Raw genomic sequence first — 22,019 nt, forward strand, 5'->3', positions numbered from 1 at the left:
TTACCTCCTGCTTCGATTGAAAGTCCAGTTTAGAAAACGGTTTTATTTTAGATATGTAATCCTCCATGTTAAAAGTCCAGAAGAGAGGAAAAAAATAAACGGCCGCTGCCGCTGCACTTGACTTGCTGACTGTAGCTTGTTGTCACTTTTTCTGCAGCCGAGTAATCGCAAGAATGATCCCTGGGATCACTAGCGCCCTCTACCACCATGAGGCGGGAGAACAGGTGCCTCAGACAGTGCGTCTTCGCAGCCGTTTTATGATTGCTCAGCACAAGAAATACGTTACACACATACAGTTGTTGACAAAATACACTGTACATTATATACCTCAGCTAACTCAACTATGGAAATTTATAATATCATTCATACAGCAATACGGTCTCACTGCACAGCAGCCAGCAGTTAGCTGAGTCATTGCGCAATCCATGGTGAGGCTCAGCTGGCTGCTGCCTCACCGCAAGTCTCTTCTCAGTATTTGAACGGCAAATGTGAAAATTCAGCGATTTGGAATAAAAATAATCCAAAACTCTTGAAGTTAAATGGAAAATAACTTGATAAAGTATAATCACTGGATACATATAACAATATAACATTTTTTTTTCTTTTTACATTTTTTTTCTTTCCATGATTTCTGCCTCCCCTGACTGCGCGTCACTGTTATTGACTCCCTCTGCTTCAGCGTGGCGACACGCTCCAACTGCTCCGCCGAGTTGGGGACGCGCTCGGTTACATTTTTGATGATTTCTTTTTTTAATTCAACTCACTTATGGTTGGGAAACAAAAGTTGAGTCCATCTCGAGCTAATTGAATTGATTGATTAAAACTTTTATTAGTATATTGCACAGTACAGTACATATTCCGTACAATTGACCACTAAATGGTAACACCCCAATAAGTTTTTCAACTTGTTTAAGTCGGGGTCCACGTTGATCAATTCATGGTACAAATATATACTATCATACAAATATATACTATCAGCATAATAAAATCATCACACAAGTTCATCATCATAGTATATACATTGAATTATTTACATTATTTAATCTTTAATCTTACAGAGGATGCTTATAACTCAAATTTTTGCTTGTAACTTGAAGCATACTACAAACCCCGTTTCCATATGAGTTGGGAAATTGTGTTAGATGTAAATATAAACGGAATACAATGATTTGCAAATCCTTTTCAACCCATATTCAGTTGAATATGCTACAAAGACAACATATTTCATGTTCAAACTCATAAACATTTTTTTTTTGTGCAAATAATAATTAACTTTAGAATTTAATGCCAGCAACACGTGACAAAGAAGTTGGGAATGGTGGCAATAAATACTGATAAAGTTGAGGAATGCTCATCAAACACTTATATGGAACATCCCACAGGTGTGCAGGCTAATTGGGAACAGGTGGGTGCCATGATTGGGTATAAAAGCAGCTTCCATGAAATGCTAAGTAATTCACAAACAAGGATGGGGTGAGGGTCACCAATTTGTAAGCAAATTGTTGAACAGTTTTTGAACATTTCTTGACAAGCTATTGCAAGGAATTTAGGGATTTTACCATCTACGGTCCGTAAAATCATCAAAAGGTTCAGAGAATCTGGAGAAATCACTGCACGTAAGCGATGATATTATGGACTTTTAATCCCTCGGGCGGTACTGCATCAAAAACTGACATCAGTGTGTAAAGGATATCACCACGTGGGCTCAGGAACACTGCATAAAACCACAGTCAGTAACTACAGTTGGTCGCTACATCTGTAAGTGCAAGTTAAAACCCGACTATGCAAAGCGAAAGCCTTTTATCAACAACACCCAGGAATGCCGCCGGCTCCGCTGGGCCCGAGCTCATCTAAAATAATCAAATTTCCCAACTCATATGGAAACGGGGTTTTTATTCTCATGCGCATATCTCATGAAACAACAGGAGTGTACCTAATATTGTGTCCCCTTGTGTTTGGTTTGGTAACGCTCCACTAGTGTTGCACCCTGAAATGAAACGTCTGCCTGACACCCCGTGACTATTTCACAGCTGTGACTCTTCCTTCCGCAGCACTCTCAGCCCTCATCTTCCTGGCTTTGTCTCTTAACGGCTACGGAGGCATCTGCCTGACCTTCACCTCGCTGACGGTAAGACGCAAAATAAAATTAAAGCTGCAAGCCGCGATGGACGGGTCCTACTTTTGCTGGTGTTTCCTGCCTTTACCCATTCAACATATCTTTACCTGCACATTACCTACCTTCCCTGCATCCTGGGGTCACACTGGTGCTTTCTTTCACCCATACATGCTGGCGCTTCCTGCCATCACCCAGACAACATATCTTTACCTGCACATTACCTACCTTCTCTGTATCCTGGAGTTCAACTGGTGCCTCCTTCTTTCACCCAGTCAACATATCTTTACCCGCACGTTACCTACCTTCTCTGTATTGTGTGACCACGCTGGTGCTTCCTGCTTTTAAGCGGCCATCTTGAGACAGCAGCAGCAGCGCAGCTGCGCAGCAGCAGCAGCGCAGCGGTACTTTGAAGGCTCGTAAAATCAAAACTGGAGCAGTTAGAAATACTCTTTGTGCAAATTTTAATACGAAGGGTTCAATTTCTTTCCTGTGCGAGTTTGAAGCCGACACAACAAACGAAAAAAGGTGACGGGTTTTTACAAAACTTTTGTTTTGAAGGGGTAATTGCCAACTTCCTGTTGATTTTTGCTGAAGGATGTAAATAAATTAAATGTAGGTCTAAGTAAATCCTACATAGAGGTTTTTGTTTCATGTCCCTACGACATTCCTACCGGAAGTTACAAGCAGTTTTGTCTGTGTTTTCTTCCCAATAGCAGTTTTGTCTGTGTTTTATTCCTAGGGGGCGCTAGAGCGCAATTTTGAGTTTTGGGGTTTGGTTTTTTATTTGATCACAATTTTCACCAGTCCTGATGTGTGTGTTGAGTTTGGCGAGATTTGTAGCATTTTAAGGGGGTCAAATTACAGCTCAAAGAGGCAAAAATTAAAATTTTTAGGAAACTTTTAAACAGAAGGGTTCAATCTCTTTCCTGTGCGAGTTTGAAGCCGACACAACAAACGCGCTCAGAGGAGATACTGTTTGAAAAAAGGTGACGGGTTTTAAAAAACTTTTGTTTTGAAGGGGTAATTGCCAACTTCCTGTTGATTTTTGCTGAAGGATTTAAATAAATTAAATATAGGTCTAAGTGAGACCTACATAGAGGTTTTTGTTTCATGTCTGTACGACATTCCTACCGGAATTTACAAGCAGTTTTGTTTGTGTTTTCTTCCCAATAGCAGTTTTGTCTGTGTTTTATTCCTAGGGGGCGCTAGAGCGCAAATTTGAGTTTTGGGGTTTGGTTTTTTATTAGATCGCAATTTTCACCAGTCCTGATGTGTGTGTTGAGTTTGGCGAGTTTTGTAGCATTTTAAGGGGCTCAAATTACAGCTCAAAGAGGCAACAATTAAATTTTTTAGGAAACTTTTAAACAGAAGGGTTCAATCTCTTTCCTGTGTGAGTTTGAAGCCGACACAACAAACGCGCTCAGAGGAGATAATGTTTGAAAAAAGGTGACGGGTTTTTACAAAACTTTTGTTTTGAAGGGGTAATTGCCAACTTCCTGTTGATTTTTGCTGAAGGATGTAAATAAATTAAATGTAGGTCTAAGTAAATCCTACATAGAGGTTTTTGTTTCATGTCCCTACGACATTCCTACCGGAAGTTACAAGCAGTTTTGTCTGTGTTTTATTCCTAGGGGGCGCTAGAGCGCGATTTTGAGTTTTGGGGTATGGTTTTTTTATCAGATCGCAATTTTCGCCAGTCCTGATGTGTGTGTGTGTTGAGTTTGGTGAGTTTTGAAGCATTTTAAGGGGGTCAAATTACAGCTCAAAGAGGAAAAAAATGAATTTTTTTAGGAAACTTTTAAACAGAAGGGTTCAATCTCTTTCCTGTGTGAGTTTTAAGCCGACACAACAAACGCGCTCAGAGGAGATAATGTTTGAAAAAAGGTGACGGGTTTTTACAAAACTTTTGTTTTGAAGGGGTAATTGCCAACTTCCTGTTGATTTTTACTGAAGGATGTAAATAAATTAAATGTAGGTCTAAGTGAGACCTACATAGAGGTTTTTGTTTCATGTCCCTACGACATTCCTACCGGAAGTTACAAGCAGTTTTGTCTGTGTTTTCTTCCCAATAGCAGTTTTGTCTGCCTTTTATTCCTAGGGGGCGCTAGAGCGCAATTTTGAGTTTTGGGGTTTGGTTTTTTATTTGATCACAATTTTCACCAGTCCTGTTGTGTGTGTTGAGTTTGGCGAGTTTTGTAGCATTTTAAGGGGGGTCAAATTACAGCTCAAAGAGGCAAACATTTAAATTTTTAGGAAACTTTTAAACAGAAGGGTTCAATCTCTTTCCTGTGTGAGTTTGAAGCCGACACAACAAACGCGCTCAGAGGAGATAATGTTTGAAAAAAGGTGATGGGTTTTTACAAAACTTTTGTTTTGAAGGGGTTTTTGCCAACTTCTTGTTGATTTTTGCTGAAGGAGGTCAGTGTATGAAATCTAGGTCTAAGTCAGACCTACATAGAGGTTTTCGTTTCATGTCTCTACGGCATTCCTAATGGAAGTTACAAACAGTTTTGTCTGTGTTTTGTCCTGGGGGGCGCTAGAGCGCAATTTTGAGTTTTGTTTTTTTGATTAGATGGCAATTTTCGCCAGTCATGATGTGTGTGAGTTTTGAAGCATGTTAAAGGGGTCAAATTACAGCTCAAAGAGGCAGCGGTATAATAATAATATAACCGTAGAAACACAATAGGGTCCTCTGTCCCAAAGGGACATTGGGTCCCTAATGTTGATGGCCGTAGTCCTGTGTACATGCACTAGAGCCGGGGTCTCGGACACGCGGGACGTTATTTTGCAGCCCCGCCTTGATATGAAAGTTGGATGTTAGTGCGGCCCTGCAAGTTTTACATGAATGGTGCTTGACAGCGTTGTGTGCGGAGCTGAAGGAATCTACCAATCACGGTGTGGCATTTGGCTCCAAACAGTATTGAGGGCACGCCGTGATGGCACTGCCTTCATCATCCTCTACAACCTGTCATCACGCCCGCTTTGTCTCCATACCAACAGCCTGCCGGCCCAGTCACATGTTACTATTATTTTAAAAAACCTTTCTCGGCACTTACCAAAGGCATGTGGTAAATTTAAGCCTGCACTTATAAATTTGAGTGTGATGTAATGATACCATCATGAAAAGCACATTTTATAAAAAAAAAAAAAAATGTTGTTATGGTCTTACCTTTACTTATAAAAGAAGTCCATGCGCAGCTCCTTCTGATCAGAAACATCCATAACTTGTTTATAGAAGTCTTCCTTATCTTTCTTCAGTTTTAAAAGTCTCTACATTTCCAGCATTTAAAGTTAGGTTAAAGTAGCAATGATTGTCACACACACACTAGGTGTGGTGAAAGTTGTCCTCTGCATTCGAGCCATCCCCTTGTTCACCCCCTGGGAGGGGAGGGGAGCAGTGAGCAGCAGCGGTGGCCACGCCCGGGAATCATTTTGGTGATTTAACCCCCAATTCCAACCCTTGATGCTGAGTGCCAAGCAGGGAGGTAATGGCTCCCATTTTTATAGTCTTTGGTATGACTCAGCCGGGGTTTGAACTCACAACCTACCCATCTCAGGGCGGACACTAAGAATGTCCCGGAAAACCTGGAATTTAGGGGAAATCTGGGATCTTTTTGGAGTTTGTCAATGGAAAGACCCCAATTCCCGAATAGGCAGAAAACAGTTTGAAGTTGGAACGCTTTGAATCGGGTGAAAAATTTGGAAATTGTTGATGTTTGAAAAATGGCCAATTTATTTTTATAGTCTCTGGTATGACTCAGCTGGGGTTTGAACTCACAACCTACCCATCTAAGGGCGGACACTCTAACAATGTCCCAGAAAACCTGGAATTTTGGTAAATCTTGGAATTTGTCAAGGGAAAGAACGAAATTCCTGAATAGGCTGAACAGTTTGAATCAGGTGAAAAATTTGGAAATTGTGGAAATTTGAAAAGTGGCCAATTTATTTTTATAGTCTTTGGTATGACTCGGCCGGGGTTTGAACTCACGACTTACCGATCTCAGGGCGGACACACTAACATTGTGCCGGAAAACCTGGAATTTCGGGAAATCTGGGATTTTTTGGAATTTGTCAATGGAAAGACCGCAATTCCTGAATAGGCAAAAAACAGTTTGAAGTTGGAACGCTTTGAATCGGGTGAAAAATGTGGAAATAGTCTTTGGTATGACTCGGCCGGGGTTTGAACTCACAACCTACCCATCTCAGGGCGGACACTCTAACAATGTCCCGGAAAACCTGGAGTTTGGAGAAATCTGGGAATTTTTGGAATTTGTCGAGGGAAAGACTGCAATCCCCAACATTTTGAAGCGGGTGAAAAATGTGGAAATTGTGGATGTTTGAAAAATGGCCAATTCATTTTTATAGTCTTTGGTATGACTCGGCCGGGGTTTGAACTCAAGACCTACCCATCTCAGGGTGGACACTCTAACAATGTGCCGGAAAACCTGTGATTTTGGTGAATCTTGGAATTTCTCAAGGGAAAGACTGCAATTCCTGAATAGGCTGAACAGTTTGATGTCGGAACGCTTTGAATCGGGTGAAAAATGTGGAAATTGTGGATGTTTGAAAAATGGCCAATTCATTTTTATAGTCTTTGGTATGACTCGGCCGGGGTTTGAACTCAAGACCTACCCATCTCAGGGTGGACACTCTAACAATGTGCCGGAAAACCTGTGATTTTGGTGAATCTTGTAATTTCTCAAGGGAAAGACTGCAATTCCTGAATAGGCTGAACAGTTTGATGTCGGAACGCTTTGAATCGGGTGAAAAATATGGAAATTATGGATGTTTGAAAAATGGCCAATTTATTTTTATAGTCTTTGGTATGACTCGGCCGGGGTTTGAACTCCCAACCTACCCATCTCAGGGCGGACACTCTAACAATGTCCCGGAAAACCTGGAGTTTGGGGAAATCTGGGAATTTGTCAAGGGAAAGACTGCAATTCCCATTAATTTGAATCGGGTGAAAAATGTGGAAATTGTGGAAGTTTGAAAAATGGCCAATTCATTTTTGGTATGACTCGGCCGGGGTGTGAACTCAAGACCTACCCATCTCAGGGCGGTCACTCTATAACAATGTGCCGGAAAAACTGGAATTTGGGGAAATCTGGGAATTTTTAGAATTTGTCAAGGGAAAGACTGCAATTCCCAACAGTTTAAATCGGGTGAAAATTGTGGAAGTTTGAAAAATGGCCAATTCATTTTTGGTATGACTCGGCCGGGGTTTGAACTCAAGACCTACCCATCTCAGGGCGGACACTATATAACAATGTGCCGGAAAAACTGGAATTTGGGGAAATCTGGGGATTTTTAGAATTTGTCAAGTGAAAGACTGCAATTCCCAACAGTTTGAATCAGGTGAACATTGTGGAAGTCTGAAAAATGGCTAATTCATGTTGAAAGGGAATGGGGAATTCTTGGAATTTTTTGAATTAGTCAAAGGAAAGACTGCAATTCCTAAATAGGCTGAACAGTCTGATGTCGGAACGCTTTGAATCGGGTGAAAAATTTGAAAATTATGGAAGATTGAAAAATGGCCAATTTATTTTTATAGTCTTTGGTATGACTCGGCCAGGGTTTGAACTCACGACCTACCCATCTCAGGGCGGACACTCTATGACAATGTGCCGGAAAAACTGGAATTTGGGGAAATCTGGGAATTTTTGGAATTTGTCAAGGGAAAGACTGCAATTCCCAACATTTTGAATCGGGTGAAAAATGTGGAAATTGTGGAAGTTTCAAAAATGGCCAATTCATTTTTGGTATGACTCAGCCGGGGTTTGAACTCAAGACCTACCCATCTCAGGGCGGACACTCTATAACAATGTGCCGGAAAAACTGGAATTTGGGGAAATCTGGGAATTTTTAGAATTTGTCAAGGGAAAGACTGCAATTCCCAACAGTTTGAATCGGGTGGAAATTGGGGAAGTCTGAAAAATGGCTAATTCATTTTGAAAGGGAATGGGGAATTCTTGGAATTTTTTGAATTAGTCAAAGGAAAGACCGCAATTCCTAAATAGGCTGAACAGTCTGATGTCGGAACGCTTTGAATCGGGTGAAAAATGTGAAAATTATGGAAGTTTGAAAAATGGCCAATTTATTTTTATAGTCTTTGGTAGGACTCGGCCGGGGTTTGAACTCCCAACCTACCCATCTCAGGGCGGACACTCTAACAATGTCCCGGAAAACCTGGAGTTTGGGGAAATCTGGGAATTTGTCAAGGGAAAGACTGCAATTCCCATTAATTTGAATCGGGTGAAAAATTTGGAAATTGTGGAAGTTTGAAAAATGGCCAATTCATTTTTGGTATGACTCGGCCGGGGTGTGAACTCAAGACCTACCCATCTCAGGGCGGTCACTCTATAACAATGTGCCGGAAAAACTGGAATTTGGGGAAATCTGGGAATTTTTAGAATTTGTCAAGGGAAAGACTGACTGCAATTCCCAACATTTTGAATCGGGTGAAAATTGTGGAAATTGTGGAAGTTTGAAAAATGGCCAATTCATTTTTGGTATGACTCGGCCGGGGTTTGAACTCAAGACCTACCCATCTCAGGGCGGACACTATATAACAATGTGCCGGAAAAACTGGAATTTGGGGAAATCTGGGGATTTTTAGAATTTGTCAAGGGAAAGACTGCAATTCCCAACAGTTTGAATCGGGTGAAAATTGTGGAAGTCTGAAAAATGGCTAATTCATGTTAAAAGGGAATGGGGAATTCTTGGAATTTTTTGAATTAGTCAAAGGAAAGACCGCAATTCCTAAATAGGCTGAACAGTCTGATGTCGGAACGCTTTGAATCGGGTGAAAAATGTGAAAATTATGGAAGTTTGAAAAAGGGCCAATTTATTTTTATAGTCTTTGGTATGACTCGGCCAGGGTTTGAACTCACGACCTACCCATCTCAGGGCGGACACTCTATAACAATGTGCCGGAAAAACTGGAATTTGGGGAAATCTGGGAATTTTTGGAATTTGTCAAGGGAAAGACTGCAATTCCCAACATTTTAAATCGGGTGAAAAATGTGGAAATTGTGGAAGTTTCAAAAATAGCCAATTCATTTTTGGTATAACTCAGCCGGGGTTTGAACTCAAGACCTACCCATCTCAGGGCGGACACTCTATAACAATGTGCCGGAAAAACTGGAATTTGGGGAAATCTGGGAATTTTTAGAATTTGTCAAGGGAAAGACTGCAATTCCCAACAGTTTGAATCGGGTGGAAATTGGGGAAGTCTGAAAAATGGCTAATTCATTTTGAAAGGTAATGGGGAATTCTTGGAATTTTTTGAATTAGTCAAAGAAAGACCGCAATTCCTAAATAGGCTGAACAGTCTGATGTCGGAACGCTTTGAATCGGGTGAAAAATGTGAAAATTGTGGAAGTTTGAAAAATGGCCAATTTATTTTTATAGTCTTTGGTATGACTCGGCCGGGGTTTGAACTCACAACCTACCCATCTCAGGGCGGACACTCTATGACAATGTGCCGGAAAAACTGGAATTTGGGGAAATCTGGGAATTTTTGGAATTTGTCAAGGGAAAGACTGACTGCAATTCCCAACATTTTGAATCGGGTGAAAATTGTGGAAATTGTGGAAGTTTGAAAAATGGCCAATTCATTTTTGGTATGACTCGGCCGGGGTTTGAACTCAAGACCTACCCTTCTCAGGGCGGACACTCTATAACAATGTGCCGGAAAAACTGGAATTTGGGGAAATCTGGGAATTTTTAGAATTTGTCAAGGGAAAGACTGCAATTCCCAACAGTTTGGATCGGGTGAAAATTGTGGAAGTTTGAAAAATGGCCAATTCATTTTTGGTATGACTCGGCCGGGGTTTGAACTCAAGACCTACCCATCTCAGGGCGGACACTATATAACAATGTGCCGGAAAAACTGGAATTTGGGGAAATCTGGGGATTTTTAGAATTTGTCAAGGGAAAGACTGCAATTCCCAACAGTTTGAATCAGGTGAACATTGTGGAAGTCTGAAAAATGGCTAATTCATGTTGAAAGGGAATGGGGAATTCTTGGAATTTTTTGAATTAGTCAAAGGAAAGACCGCAATTCCTAAATAGGCTGAACAGTCTGATGTCGGAACGCTTTGAATCGGGTGAAAAATGTGAAAATTATGGAAGTTTGAAAAATGGCCAATTTATTTTTATAGTCTTTGGTATGACTCGGCCAGGGTTTGAACTCACGACCTACCCATCTCAGGGCGGACACTCTATGACAATGTGCCGGAAAAACTGGAATTTGGGGAAATCTGGGAATTTTTGGAATTTGTCAAGGGAAAGACTGCAATTCCCAACATTTTGAATCGGGTGAAAAATGTGGAAATTGTGGAAGTTTCAAAAATGGCCAATTCATTTTTGGTATGACTCAGCCGGGGTTTGAACTCAAGACCTACCCATCTCAGGGCGGACACTCTATAACAATGTGCCGGAAAAACTGGAATTTGGGGAAATCTGGGAATTTTTAGAATTTGTCAAGGGAAAGACTGCAATTCCCAACAGTTTGAATCGGGTGGAAATTGTGGAAGTTTGAAAAATGGCTAATTCATTTTGAAAGGGAATGGGGAATTCTTGGAATTTTTTGAATTAGTCAAAGGAAAGACCGCAATTCCTAAATAGGCTGAACAGTCTGATGTCGGAACGCTTTGAATCGGGTGAAAAATGTGAAAATTGTGGAAGTTTGAAAAATGGCCAATTTATTTTTATAGTCTTTGGTATGACTCGGCCAGGGTTTGAACTCACAACCTACCCATCTCAGGGCGGACACTCTATGACAATGTGCCGGAAAAACTGGAATTTGGGAAAATCTGGGAATTTTTGGAATTTGTCAAGGGAAAGACTGCAATTCCCAACATTTTGAATCGGGTGAAAAATGTGGAAATTGTGGAAGTTTGAAAAATGGCTAATTCATTTTGAAAGGGAATGGAGAATTCTTGGAATTTTTTGAATTAGGCAAAGGAAAGACCGCAATTCCTGAATAGGCTGAACAGTTTGATGTCGGAACGCTTTGAATCGGGTGAAAAATGTGGAAATTGTGGATGTTTGAAAAATGGCCAATTTATTTTTATAGTCTTTGGTATGACTCGGCCGGGGTTTGAACTCCCAACCTACCCATCTCAGGGCGGACACTCTAACAATGTCCCGGAAAACCTGGAGTTTGGGGAAATCTGGGAATTTGTCAAGGGAAAGACTGCAATTCCCATTAATTTGAATCGGGTGAAAAATTTGGAAATTGTGGAAGTTTGAAAAATGGCCAATTCATTTTTGGTATGACTCGGCCGGGGTGTGAACTCAAGACCTACCCATCTCAGGGCGGTCACTCTATAACAATGTGCCGGAAAAACTGGAATTTGGGGAAATCTGGGAATTTTTAGAATTTGTCAAGGGAAAGACTGACTGCAATTCCCAACATTTTGAATCGGGTGAAAATTGTGGAAATTGTGGAAGTTTGAAAAATGGCCAATTCATTTTTGGTATGACTCGGCCGGGGTTTGAACTCAAGACCTACCCATCTCAGGGCGGACACTATATAACAATGTGCCGGAAAAACTGGAATTTGGGGAAATCTGGGGATTTTTAGAATTTGTCAAGGGAAAGACTGCAATTCCCAACAGTTTGAATCGGGTGAAAATTGTGGAAGTCTGAAAAATGGCTAATTCATGTTAAAAGGGAATGGGGAATTCTTGGAATTTTTTGAATTAGTCAAAGGAAAGACCGCAATTCCTAAATAGGCTGAACAGTCTGATGTCGGAACGCTTTGAATCGGGTGAAAAATGTGAAAATTATGGAAGTTTGAAAAAGGGCCAATTTATTTTTATAGTCTTTGGTATGACTCGGCCAGGGTTTGAACTCACGACCTACCCATCTCAGGGCGGACACTCTATAACAATGTGCCGGAAAAACTGGAATTTGGGGAAATCTGGGAATTTTTGGAATTTGTCAAGGGAAAGACTGCAATTCCCAACATTTTAAATCGGGTGAAAAATGTGGAAATTGTGGAAGTTTCAAAAATAGCCAATTCATTTTTGGTATAACTCAGCCGGGGTTTGAACTCAAGACCTACCCATCTCAGGGCGGACACTCTATAACAATGTGCCGGAAAAACTGGAATTTGGGGAAATCTGGGAATTTTTAGAATTTGTCAAGGGAAAGACTGCAATTCCCAACAGTTTGAATCGGGTGGAAATTGGGGAAGTCTGAAAAATGGCTAATTCATTTTGAAAGGTAATGGGGAATTCTTGGAATTTTTTGAATTAGTCAAAGAAAGACCGCAATTCCTAAATAGGCTGAACAGTCTGATGTCGGAACGCTTTGAATCGGGTGAAAAATGTGAAAATTGTGGAAGTTTGAAAAATGGCCAATTTATTTTTATAGTCTTTGGTATGACTCGGCCGGGGTTTGAACTCACAACCTACCCATCTCAGGGCGGACACTCTATGACAATGTGCCGGAAAAACTGGAATTTGGGGAAATCTGGGAATTTTTGGAATTTGTCAAGGGAAAGACTGACTGCAATTCCCAACATTTTGAATCGGGTGAAAATTGTGGAAATTGTGGAAGTTTGAAAAATGGCCAATTCATTTTTGGTATGACTCGGCCGGGGTTTGAACTCAAGACCTACCCTTCTCAGGGCGGACACTCTATAACAATGTGCCGGAAAAACTGGAATTTGGGGAAATCTGGGAATTTTTAGAATTTGTCAAGGGAAAGACTGCAATTCCCAACAGTTTGGATCGGGTGAAAATTGTGGAAGTTTGAAAAATGGCCAATTCATTTTTGGTATGACTCGGCCGGGGTTTGAACTCAAGACCTACCCATCTCAGGGCGGACACTATATAACAATGTGCCGGAAAAACTGGAATTTGGGGAAATCTGGGGATTTTTAGAATTTGTCAAGGGAAAGACTGCAATTCCCAACAGTTTGAATCAGGTGAACATTGTGGAAGTCTGAAAAATGGCTAATTCATGTTGAAAGGGAATGGGGAATTCTTGGAATTTTTTGAATTAGTCAAAGGAAAGACCGCAATTCCTAAATAGGCTGAACAGTCTGATGTCGGAACGCTTTGAATCGGGTGAAAAATGTGAAAATTATGGAAGTTTGAAAAATGGCCAATTTATTTTTATAGTCTTTGGTATGACTCGGCCAGGGTTTGAACTCACGACCTACCCATCTCAGGGCGGACACTCTATGACAATGTGCCGGAAAAACTGGAATTTGGGGAAATCTGGGAATTTTTGGAATTTGTCAAGGGAAAGACTGCAATTCCCAACATTTTGAATCGGGTGAAAAATGTGGAAATTGTGGAAGTTTCAAAAATGGCCAATTCATTTTTGGTATGACTCAGCCGGGGTTTGAACTCAAGACCTACCCATCTCAGGGCGGACACTCTATAACAATGTGCCGGAAAAACTGGAATTTGGGGAAATCTGGGAATTTTTAGAATTTGTCAAGGGAAAGACTGCAATTCCCAACAGTTTGAATCGGGTGGAAATTGTGGAAGTTTGAAAAATGGCTAATTCATTTTGAAAGGGAATGGGGAATTCTTGGAATTTTTTGAATTAGTCAAAGGAAAGACCGCAATTCCTAAATAGGCTGAACAGTCTGATGTCGGAACGCTTTGAATCGGGTGAAAAATGTGAAAATTGTGGAAGTTTGAAAAATGGCCAATTTATTTTTATAGTCTTTGGTATGACTCGGCCAGGGTTTGAACTCACAACCTACCCATCTCAGGGCGGACACTCTATGACAATGTGCCGGAAAAACTGGAATTTGGGAAAATCTGGGAATTTTTGGAATTTGTCAAGGGAAAGACTGCAATTCCCAACATTTTGAATCGGGTGAAAAATGTGGAAATTGTGGAAGTTTGAAAAATGGCTAATTCATTTTGAAAGGGAATGGAGAATTCTTGGAATTTTTTGAATTAGTCAAAGGAAAGACCGCAATTCCTAAATAGGCTGAACAGTCTGATGTCGGAACGCTTTGAATCGGGTGAAAAATGTGAAAATTATGGAAGTTTGAAAAAGGGCCAATTTATTTTTATAGTCTTTGGTATGACTCGGCCAGGGTTTGAACTCACGACCTACCCATCTCAGGGCGGACACTCTATAACAATGTGCCGGAAAAACTGGAATTTGGGGAAATCTGGGAATTTTTGGAATTTGTCAAGGGAAAGACTGCAATTCCCAACATTTTAAATCGGGTGAAAAATGTGGAAATTGTGGAAGTTTCAAAAATAGCCAATTCATTTTTGGTATAACTCAGCCGGGGTTTGAACTCAAGACCTACCCATCTCAGGGCGGACACTCTATAACAATGTGCCGGAAAAACTGGAATTTGGGGAAATCTGGGAATTTTTAGAATTTGTCAAGGGAAAGACTGCAATTCCCAACAGTTTGAATCGGGTGGAAATTGGGGAAGTCTGAAAAATGGCTAATTCATTTTGAAAGGTAATGGGGAATTCTTGGAATTTTTTGAATTAGTCAAAGAAAGACCGCAATTCCTAAATAGGCTGAACAGTCTGATGTCGGAACGCTTTGAATCGGGTGAAAAATGTGAAAATTGTGGAAGTTTGAAAAATGGCCAATTTATTTTTATAGTCTTTGGTATGACTCGGCCGGGGTTTGAACTCACAACCTACCCATCTCAGGGCGGACACTCTATGACAATGTGCCGGAAAAACTGGAATTTGGGGAAATCTGGGAATTTTTGGAATTTGTCAAGGGAAAGACTGACTGCAATTCCCAACATTTTGAATCGGGTGAAAATTGTGGAAATTGTGGAAGTTTGAAAAATGGCCAATTCATTTTTGGTATGACTCGGCCGGGGTTTGAACTCAAGACCTACCCTTCTCAGGGCGGACACTCTATAACAATGTGCCGGAAAAACTGGAATTTGGGGAAATCTGGGAATTTTTAGAATTTGTCAAGGGAAAGACTGCAATTCCCAACAGTTTGGATCGGGTGAAAATTGTGGAAGTTTGAAAAATGGCCAATTCATTTTTGGTATGACTCGGCCGGGGTTTGAACTCAAGACCTACCCATCTCAGGGCGGACACTATATAACAATGTGCCGGAAAAACTGGAATTTGGGGAAATCTGGGGATTTTTAGAATTTGTCAAGGGAAAGACTGCAATTCCCAACAGTTTGAATCAGGTGAACATTGTGGAAGTCTGAAAAATGGCTAATTCATGTTGAAAGGGAATGGGGAATTCTTGGAATTTTTTGAATTAGTCAAAGGAAAGACCGCAATTCCTAAATAGGCTGAACAGTCTGATGTCGGAACGCTTTGAATCGGGTGAAAAATGTGAAAATTATGGAAGTTTGAAAAATGGCCAATTTATTTTTATAGTCTTTGGTATGACTCGGCCAGGGTTTGAACTCACGACCTACCCATCTCAGGGCGGACACTCTATGACAATGTGCCGGAAAAACTGGAATTTGGGGAAATCTGGGAATTTTTGGAATTTGTCAAGGGAAAGACTGCAATTCCCAACATTTTGAATCGGGTGAAAAATGTGGAAATTGTGGAAGTTTCAAAAATGGCCAATTCATTTTTGGTATGACTCAGCCGGGGTTTGAACTCAAGACCTACCCATCTCAGGGCGGACACTCTATAACAATGTGCCGGAAAAACTGGAATTTGGGGAAATCTGGGAATTTTTAGAATTTGTCAAGGGAAAGACTGCAATTCCCAACAGTTTGAATCGGGTGGAAATTGTGGAAGTTTGAAAAATGGCTAATTCATTTTGAAAGGGAATGGGGAATTCTTGGAATTTTTTGAATTAGTCAAAGGAAAGACCGCAATTCCTAAATAGGCTGAACAGTCTGATGTCGGAACGCTTTGAATCGGGTGAAAAATGTGAAAATTGTGGAAGTTTGAAAAATGGCCAATTTATTTTTATAGTCTTTGGTATGACTCGGCCAGGGTTTGAACTCACAACCTACCCATCTCAGGGCGGACACTCTATGACAATGTGCCGGAAAAACTGGAATTTGGGAAAATCTGGGAATTTTTGGAATTTGTCAAGGGAAAGACTGCAATTCCCAACATTTTGAATCGGGTGAAAAATGTGGAAATTGTGGAAGTTTGAAAAATGGCTAATTCATTTTGAAAGGGAATGGAGAATTCTTGGAATTTTTTGAATTAGGCAAAGGAAAGACCGCAATTCCTGAATAGGCTGAACAGTTTGATGTCGGAACGCTTTGAATCGGGTGAAAAATGTGGAAATTGTGGATGTTTGAAAAATGGCCAATTTATTTTTATAGTCTTTGGTATGACTCGGCCGGGGTTTGAACTCACAACCTACCCATCTCAGGGCGGACACTCTAACAATGTCCCGGAAAACCTGGAGTTTGGGGAAATCTGGGAATCTTTGGAATTTGTCAAGGGAAAGACTGCAATTCCCAACATTTTGAATCGGGTGAAAAATGTGGAAATTGTGGAAGTTTGAAAAATGGCTAATTCATTTTGAAAGGGAATGGAGAATTCTTGGAATTTTTTGAATTAGTCAAAGGAAAGACCGCAATTCCTGAATAGGCTGAACAGTTTGATGTCGGAACGCTTTGAATCGGGGGAAAAATGTGGAAATTATGGATGTTTGAAAAATGGCCAATTTATTTTTATAGTCTTTGGTATGACTCGGCCGGGGTTTGAACTCACAACCTACCCATCTCAGGGCGGACACTCTAACAATGTCCCGGAAAACCTGGAGTTTGGGGAAATCTGGGAATTTTTGGAATTTGTCAAGGGAAAGACTGCAATTCCCATTAATTTGAATCGGGTGAAAAATGTGGAAATTATGGAAGTTTGAAAAAAGGCTAATTAATTTCAAATGGGAAAAATGTTAAGTTAAAGTACCCATGATGGTCACACACATACTAGGTGCGGGGAAATTATTTTCTGCATTTGACCCATCACCCCTTGATCACCCCCTGGGAGGCGAGGGGAGCTGTGAGCAGCAGCGTTGGCCACGCCCAGGAATCATTTCTGGAGATTCACCCCCCAATTCCAAGCCTTGATGCTGAGTGCCAAGCAGGGAGGTAATGGCTCCCATTTTTATGACTCGGCTGGGGTTTGAACTCACGACCCACCCATCTCAGGGCGGACACTCTAACCACTAGTCCACTGAGTAGTTACTTAATTTAAGAACATTTTTCAACACATTGAGCAAAAACGTGTCATTTGTTTCTTCCCTACCAAGAAAAGTGCACTTGTTCTTAGTGAAAATAAACTTATTTGAAGGTGTTTTTGGGGTTCATTGAGGTTAGCTCATTTTTACTTGTTTTGGAAAGTCTTGACAAGCCAAATTTTCTTCAGATAATTTTGCTTAGTTCACATAAAATACCCCTCATTTTTTAATATTTTTTCTTTTATTTGAACACGGATTATTTGCAGTGTAGGACCCCGTTTCCACATGAGTTGGGGAATTGTGTTTGATCACTCCACGTAAATTGTGTTAAATCACTCCACTTCCGCCCGATTGTAGCTGAGATAGGCATCAGCGCCCCCTGCCACCTCAAAGGGAATAAGCGGTAAAAAATGGATGGATGGCACTCCACATAAGCAGCATTGAATGACCATGACTTTCGATCCCTCAGACGGCACTGTATCAAAAACTGACATCAATCTCTAAAGGATATCACCACATGGGCTCAGGAACACTTCAAAAAACCACTGTCAGTAACTACAGTTGGTCGCTTCATCTGTAAGTGCAAGTTAAGGCTCTACTATGCAAAGCGAAAGCCATTTATCAACAACATCCAGAAACGCCGCCGGCTTCTCTGGGCCCGAGATCATCTAAGATGGACTGATGCAAAGTGGAAAAGTGTTCTGTGGTCTGACGAGTCCACATTTCAAATTGTTTTTGGAAATATTCGATATCGTGTCATACGGACCACAAGGGAAGCAAACCATCCAGACTGTTATTGACGCAAAGTTGAAAAGCCAGCATCTGTGATGGTATGGGGGTGCATTAGTGCCCAAGGCATGGGTAACTTACACATCTGTGAAGGCACCATTAATGTTGAAAGGTACATACAGCTTTTGGAGCAAAATATGCAGTCATCCAAGCGCTGTCTTTTTCATGGACGCCCCTGCTTATTTCAGCAAGAAAATGCCAAGCCACGTGTTTCAACAGCATGGTTTCGTAGTAAAAGAGTGCGGGTACTTTCTTGGTCCACCTGCAGTTGATCAGGTGGGCCAGGAACTACAGATGTAGTTGGTCGCTACATCTGTAAGTGCAAGTTAAAGCTCTACTATGCAAAGCGAAAGCCATTTATCAACAACATCCAGAAACGCCGCCGGCATCTCTGGGCCCGAGATCATCTAAGATGGACTGATGCAAAGTGGAAAAGTGTTCTGTGGTCTGATGAGTCCACATTTCAAATTGTTTTTGGAAATATTCAATATCATGTCATACGGACCACTAGAAAGCGAACCATCCAGACTGTTATCGGCGCAAAGTTCAAAAGCCAGCATCTGTGATGGTATGGGGGTGCATTAGTGCCCAAGGCATGGGTAACTTACACATCTGTGAAGGCACCATTAATGCTGAAAGGTACATACAGGTTTTGGAGCAACATATGTTGTCATCCAAGCAACGTTATCATGGACGCCCCTGCTTTTTTCAGCAAGACAAGTGTTACAACAGTGTGGCTTTGTAAAAAAAAGAGTGCGGGTACTTTCCTGGCCCGCCTGCAGTCCAGACCTGTCTCCCATGGAAAATGTGTGGCGCATTATGAAGCGTAAAATACGACAGGGAGACCCCGGACTGTTGAACGACTGAAGCTCTACATAAAACAAGAATGGGAAAGAATTTCACTTTCAAAGCTTCAACAATTAGTTTCCTCAGTTCCCAAACTGCAAAAAAATAATAAAATGATGAGTTTGAACATCAAATATGTTGTCTTTGTATCATATTCAACTGAATATGGGTTGAAAAGGATTTGCAAAACATTGTATTCTGTTTATATTTACATCTAACACAAATTCCCAACTCATATGGAAACGGGGTTTGTACTTTTCCCACATCTGCTTGTGTTCAGGCGGGCGCCTCGTCCCGCGTTACATAAGACGTGTTCTGAGAAAAGTGTTTTTTTTTTACTGTTTTGGTAGCGGCGAGGTGTCAGCGTGTATTTGCCTCAGCTGAGGAAACAGCGCGTGTCGGCCTGGGAGCCGCTGGTGTTGACATTGACAGCAGACATGTGTTTTAGCGTGTGATGTCTCAGCTGCCGAGGACATTTTATCGAGCGGGCGTTACTGTTGCCGTGTCACTGGTGTCCTGGCAGGTATTTGGCCCCGCGCCGTTCTCACAACAGCGATGTGCGCGTGTTTCCACCCGGCCCTCTCCACCAATGAGGGCCCCGGCCGGACAACACACCCCCTCCCCGCCCACTCACCTCCATTCCCACACGGTCAAGGCCGCACTTTCTCCTCTGTTGCCCCCCTGGGCTGCTTCCCTTCCTGCCTCGTCCTGACGTCCTGTGCACGTGTCGAGATGAATGCCAGGCGGACGGCGAGATAAAAAGGAGTCAAAGCGGGAATTTCGGGGCTGATGACATTTGCGGCGGGGCGGATGTTGGCCCACTTTCACCTCAGAGGTCGCTGGCGAGACAAACAAAACAAGGCATGAAGAAACCTAACTTCTGACTTTTCAATGCTGTAGAAACACAAAAAACATTCATCTTCTTCTTTCTTGTCTCGCGCCTCAATGGTTGCTTTTTTAGTTCTGTTGACGTCCGAACTAACGAAGTCGTGGGGAGAAAAACATTCTTCCTCACGGAATAGTTCCTTAAAATAGTAACTGGAGCTTGGAAATGACAGAATTACAAAGGTATCATTATTTGGGGTAACTTTGGTAACACTTTATAATAATAACGCACTACAAAGGCATTACTAATTACTTAATCCATAACTTATGAAGCATAGTTCTGACATTAATACTCATTAATATGCAGTTTCGAAAAGAATAGAATAGAAAGTAATTTATTGATACCTGGCAGAAATTCAGCACCACAGTTAGCTCATAATAAACAATAAACACTTTGTATTTACATTATTCACATATAAAAAATACCTGTCTATTATACAGCATTATTCACATGTGAATAACATAAATACAGTCTATTATACAGCATTATTCACGTGTAATAATATAAATACAGTCTATTATACAGCATTATTCACATGTGAATAACAGTCTATTATACAGCCTTATTCACGTGTAATAATATAAATACAATCTATTATACAGCATTATTCACATGTGAATAATATAAATACAGTCTATTATACAGCATTATTCACATGTGAATAATATAAATACATTCTGTTATAAAGCATTATTCACATGTGAATAACATAGAGTCTATTATACAGCATTATTCAGGTATGAATTACACAAATACAGTCTATTATACAGCATTATTCACATGTGAATAATATAAATACAGTCTATTATACAGCATTATTCACATGTGAATAATATAAATAGTTTATTATACAGCATTATTCACATGTGAATAATATAAATACATTCTATTATAAAGCATTATTCACATGTGAATAACCTAAATACAGTCTATTATACAGCATTATTCACATGTGAATAATACTGTATAATAGACTGTATTTAGATTATTCACATGTGAATAATAGTCTATTTTACAGCATTATTCACATGTGAATAATATAAATACAGTCTATTATACAGCATTATTCACGTGTAATAATATAAATACAGTCTATTAAACAGCATTATTCACATGTGAATAACATAAATACAGTCTATTATACAGTATTATTCACATGTGAATAACATAAATACAGTCTATTATACAGCATTGTTCACGTGTAATAATATAAATACAGTCTATTAAACAGCATTATTCACATGTGAATAACATAAATACAGTCTATTATACAGCATTATTCACATGTGAATAATATAAATACAGTCTATTATACAGCATTATTCTCATGTGAATAACATAAATACAGTCTATTATACATCATTATTCACATGTGAATAATAAATACAGTCTATTATACAGCATTATTCTCATGTGAATAATATAAATACATTCTATTATACAGCATTATTCTCATGTGAATAATGTAAATACAGTCTATTATACAGCATTATTCACATGTGAATAATAAATAGTCTTTTTTACAGCATTATTCTCATGTGAATAATATAAATACATTCTATTATACAGCATTATTCTCATGTGAATAATGTAAATACAGTCTATTATACAGCATTATTCACATGTGAATAATATAAATACAGTCTGTAATACAGCATTATTCACATGTGAATAATATAAATACAGTCTGTAATACAGCATTATTCACATGTGAATAACATAAATACAGTCTATTATACAGCATTATTCACATGTGAATAATATAAATACATTCTATTATACAGCATTAGTCTCATGTGAATAATGTAAATACAGTCTATTATACAGCATTATTCACATGTGAATAATATAAATACAGTCTGTAATACAGCATTATTCACATGTGAATAACATAAATACAGTCTATTATACAGCATTATTCACATGTGAATAATATAAATACAGTCTGTAATACAGCATTATTCACATGTGAATAATATAAATACATTCTATTATACAGCATTAGTCTCATGTGAATAATATAAATACAGTCTATTATACAGCATTATTCACATGTGAATAATATAAATACATTCTATTATACAGCATTAGTCTCATGTGAATAATGTAAATACAGTCTATTATACAGCATTATTCACATGTGAATAATATAAATACAGTCTGTAATACAGCATTATTCACATGTGAATAACATAAATACAGTCTATTATACAGCATTATTCACATGTGAATAATATAAAT

The 22,019-nt window shown here is 39.9% G+C and overlaps 1 protein-coding gene across 1 annotated transcript in view; it reads left to right on the forward strand.

The window, feature by feature from the left end:
- The window catches only part of slc43a1a (solute carrier family 43 member 1a), a 97,541-nt gene that overhangs the window by 37,142 nt on the left and 38,380 nt on the right, over positions 1-22,019 (forward strand). The window contains exon 5 of the mRNA XM_061900086.1: positions 2,052-2,128. Coding sequence (XP_061756070.1) covers positions 2,052-2,128 — 77 coding nt within the window. The remainder of the gene's footprint in view (positions 1-2,051; positions 2,129-22,019) is intronic.

Source organism: Nerophis ophidion, linkage group LG05 (assembly GCF_033978795.1).
Source record: "Nerophis ophidion isolate RoL-2023_Sa linkage group LG05, RoL_Noph_v1.0, whole genome shotgun sequence".
Taxonomy (NCBI): domain Eukaryota; kingdom Metazoa; phylum Chordata; class Actinopteri; order Syngnathiformes; family Syngnathidae; genus Nerophis; species Nerophis ophidion.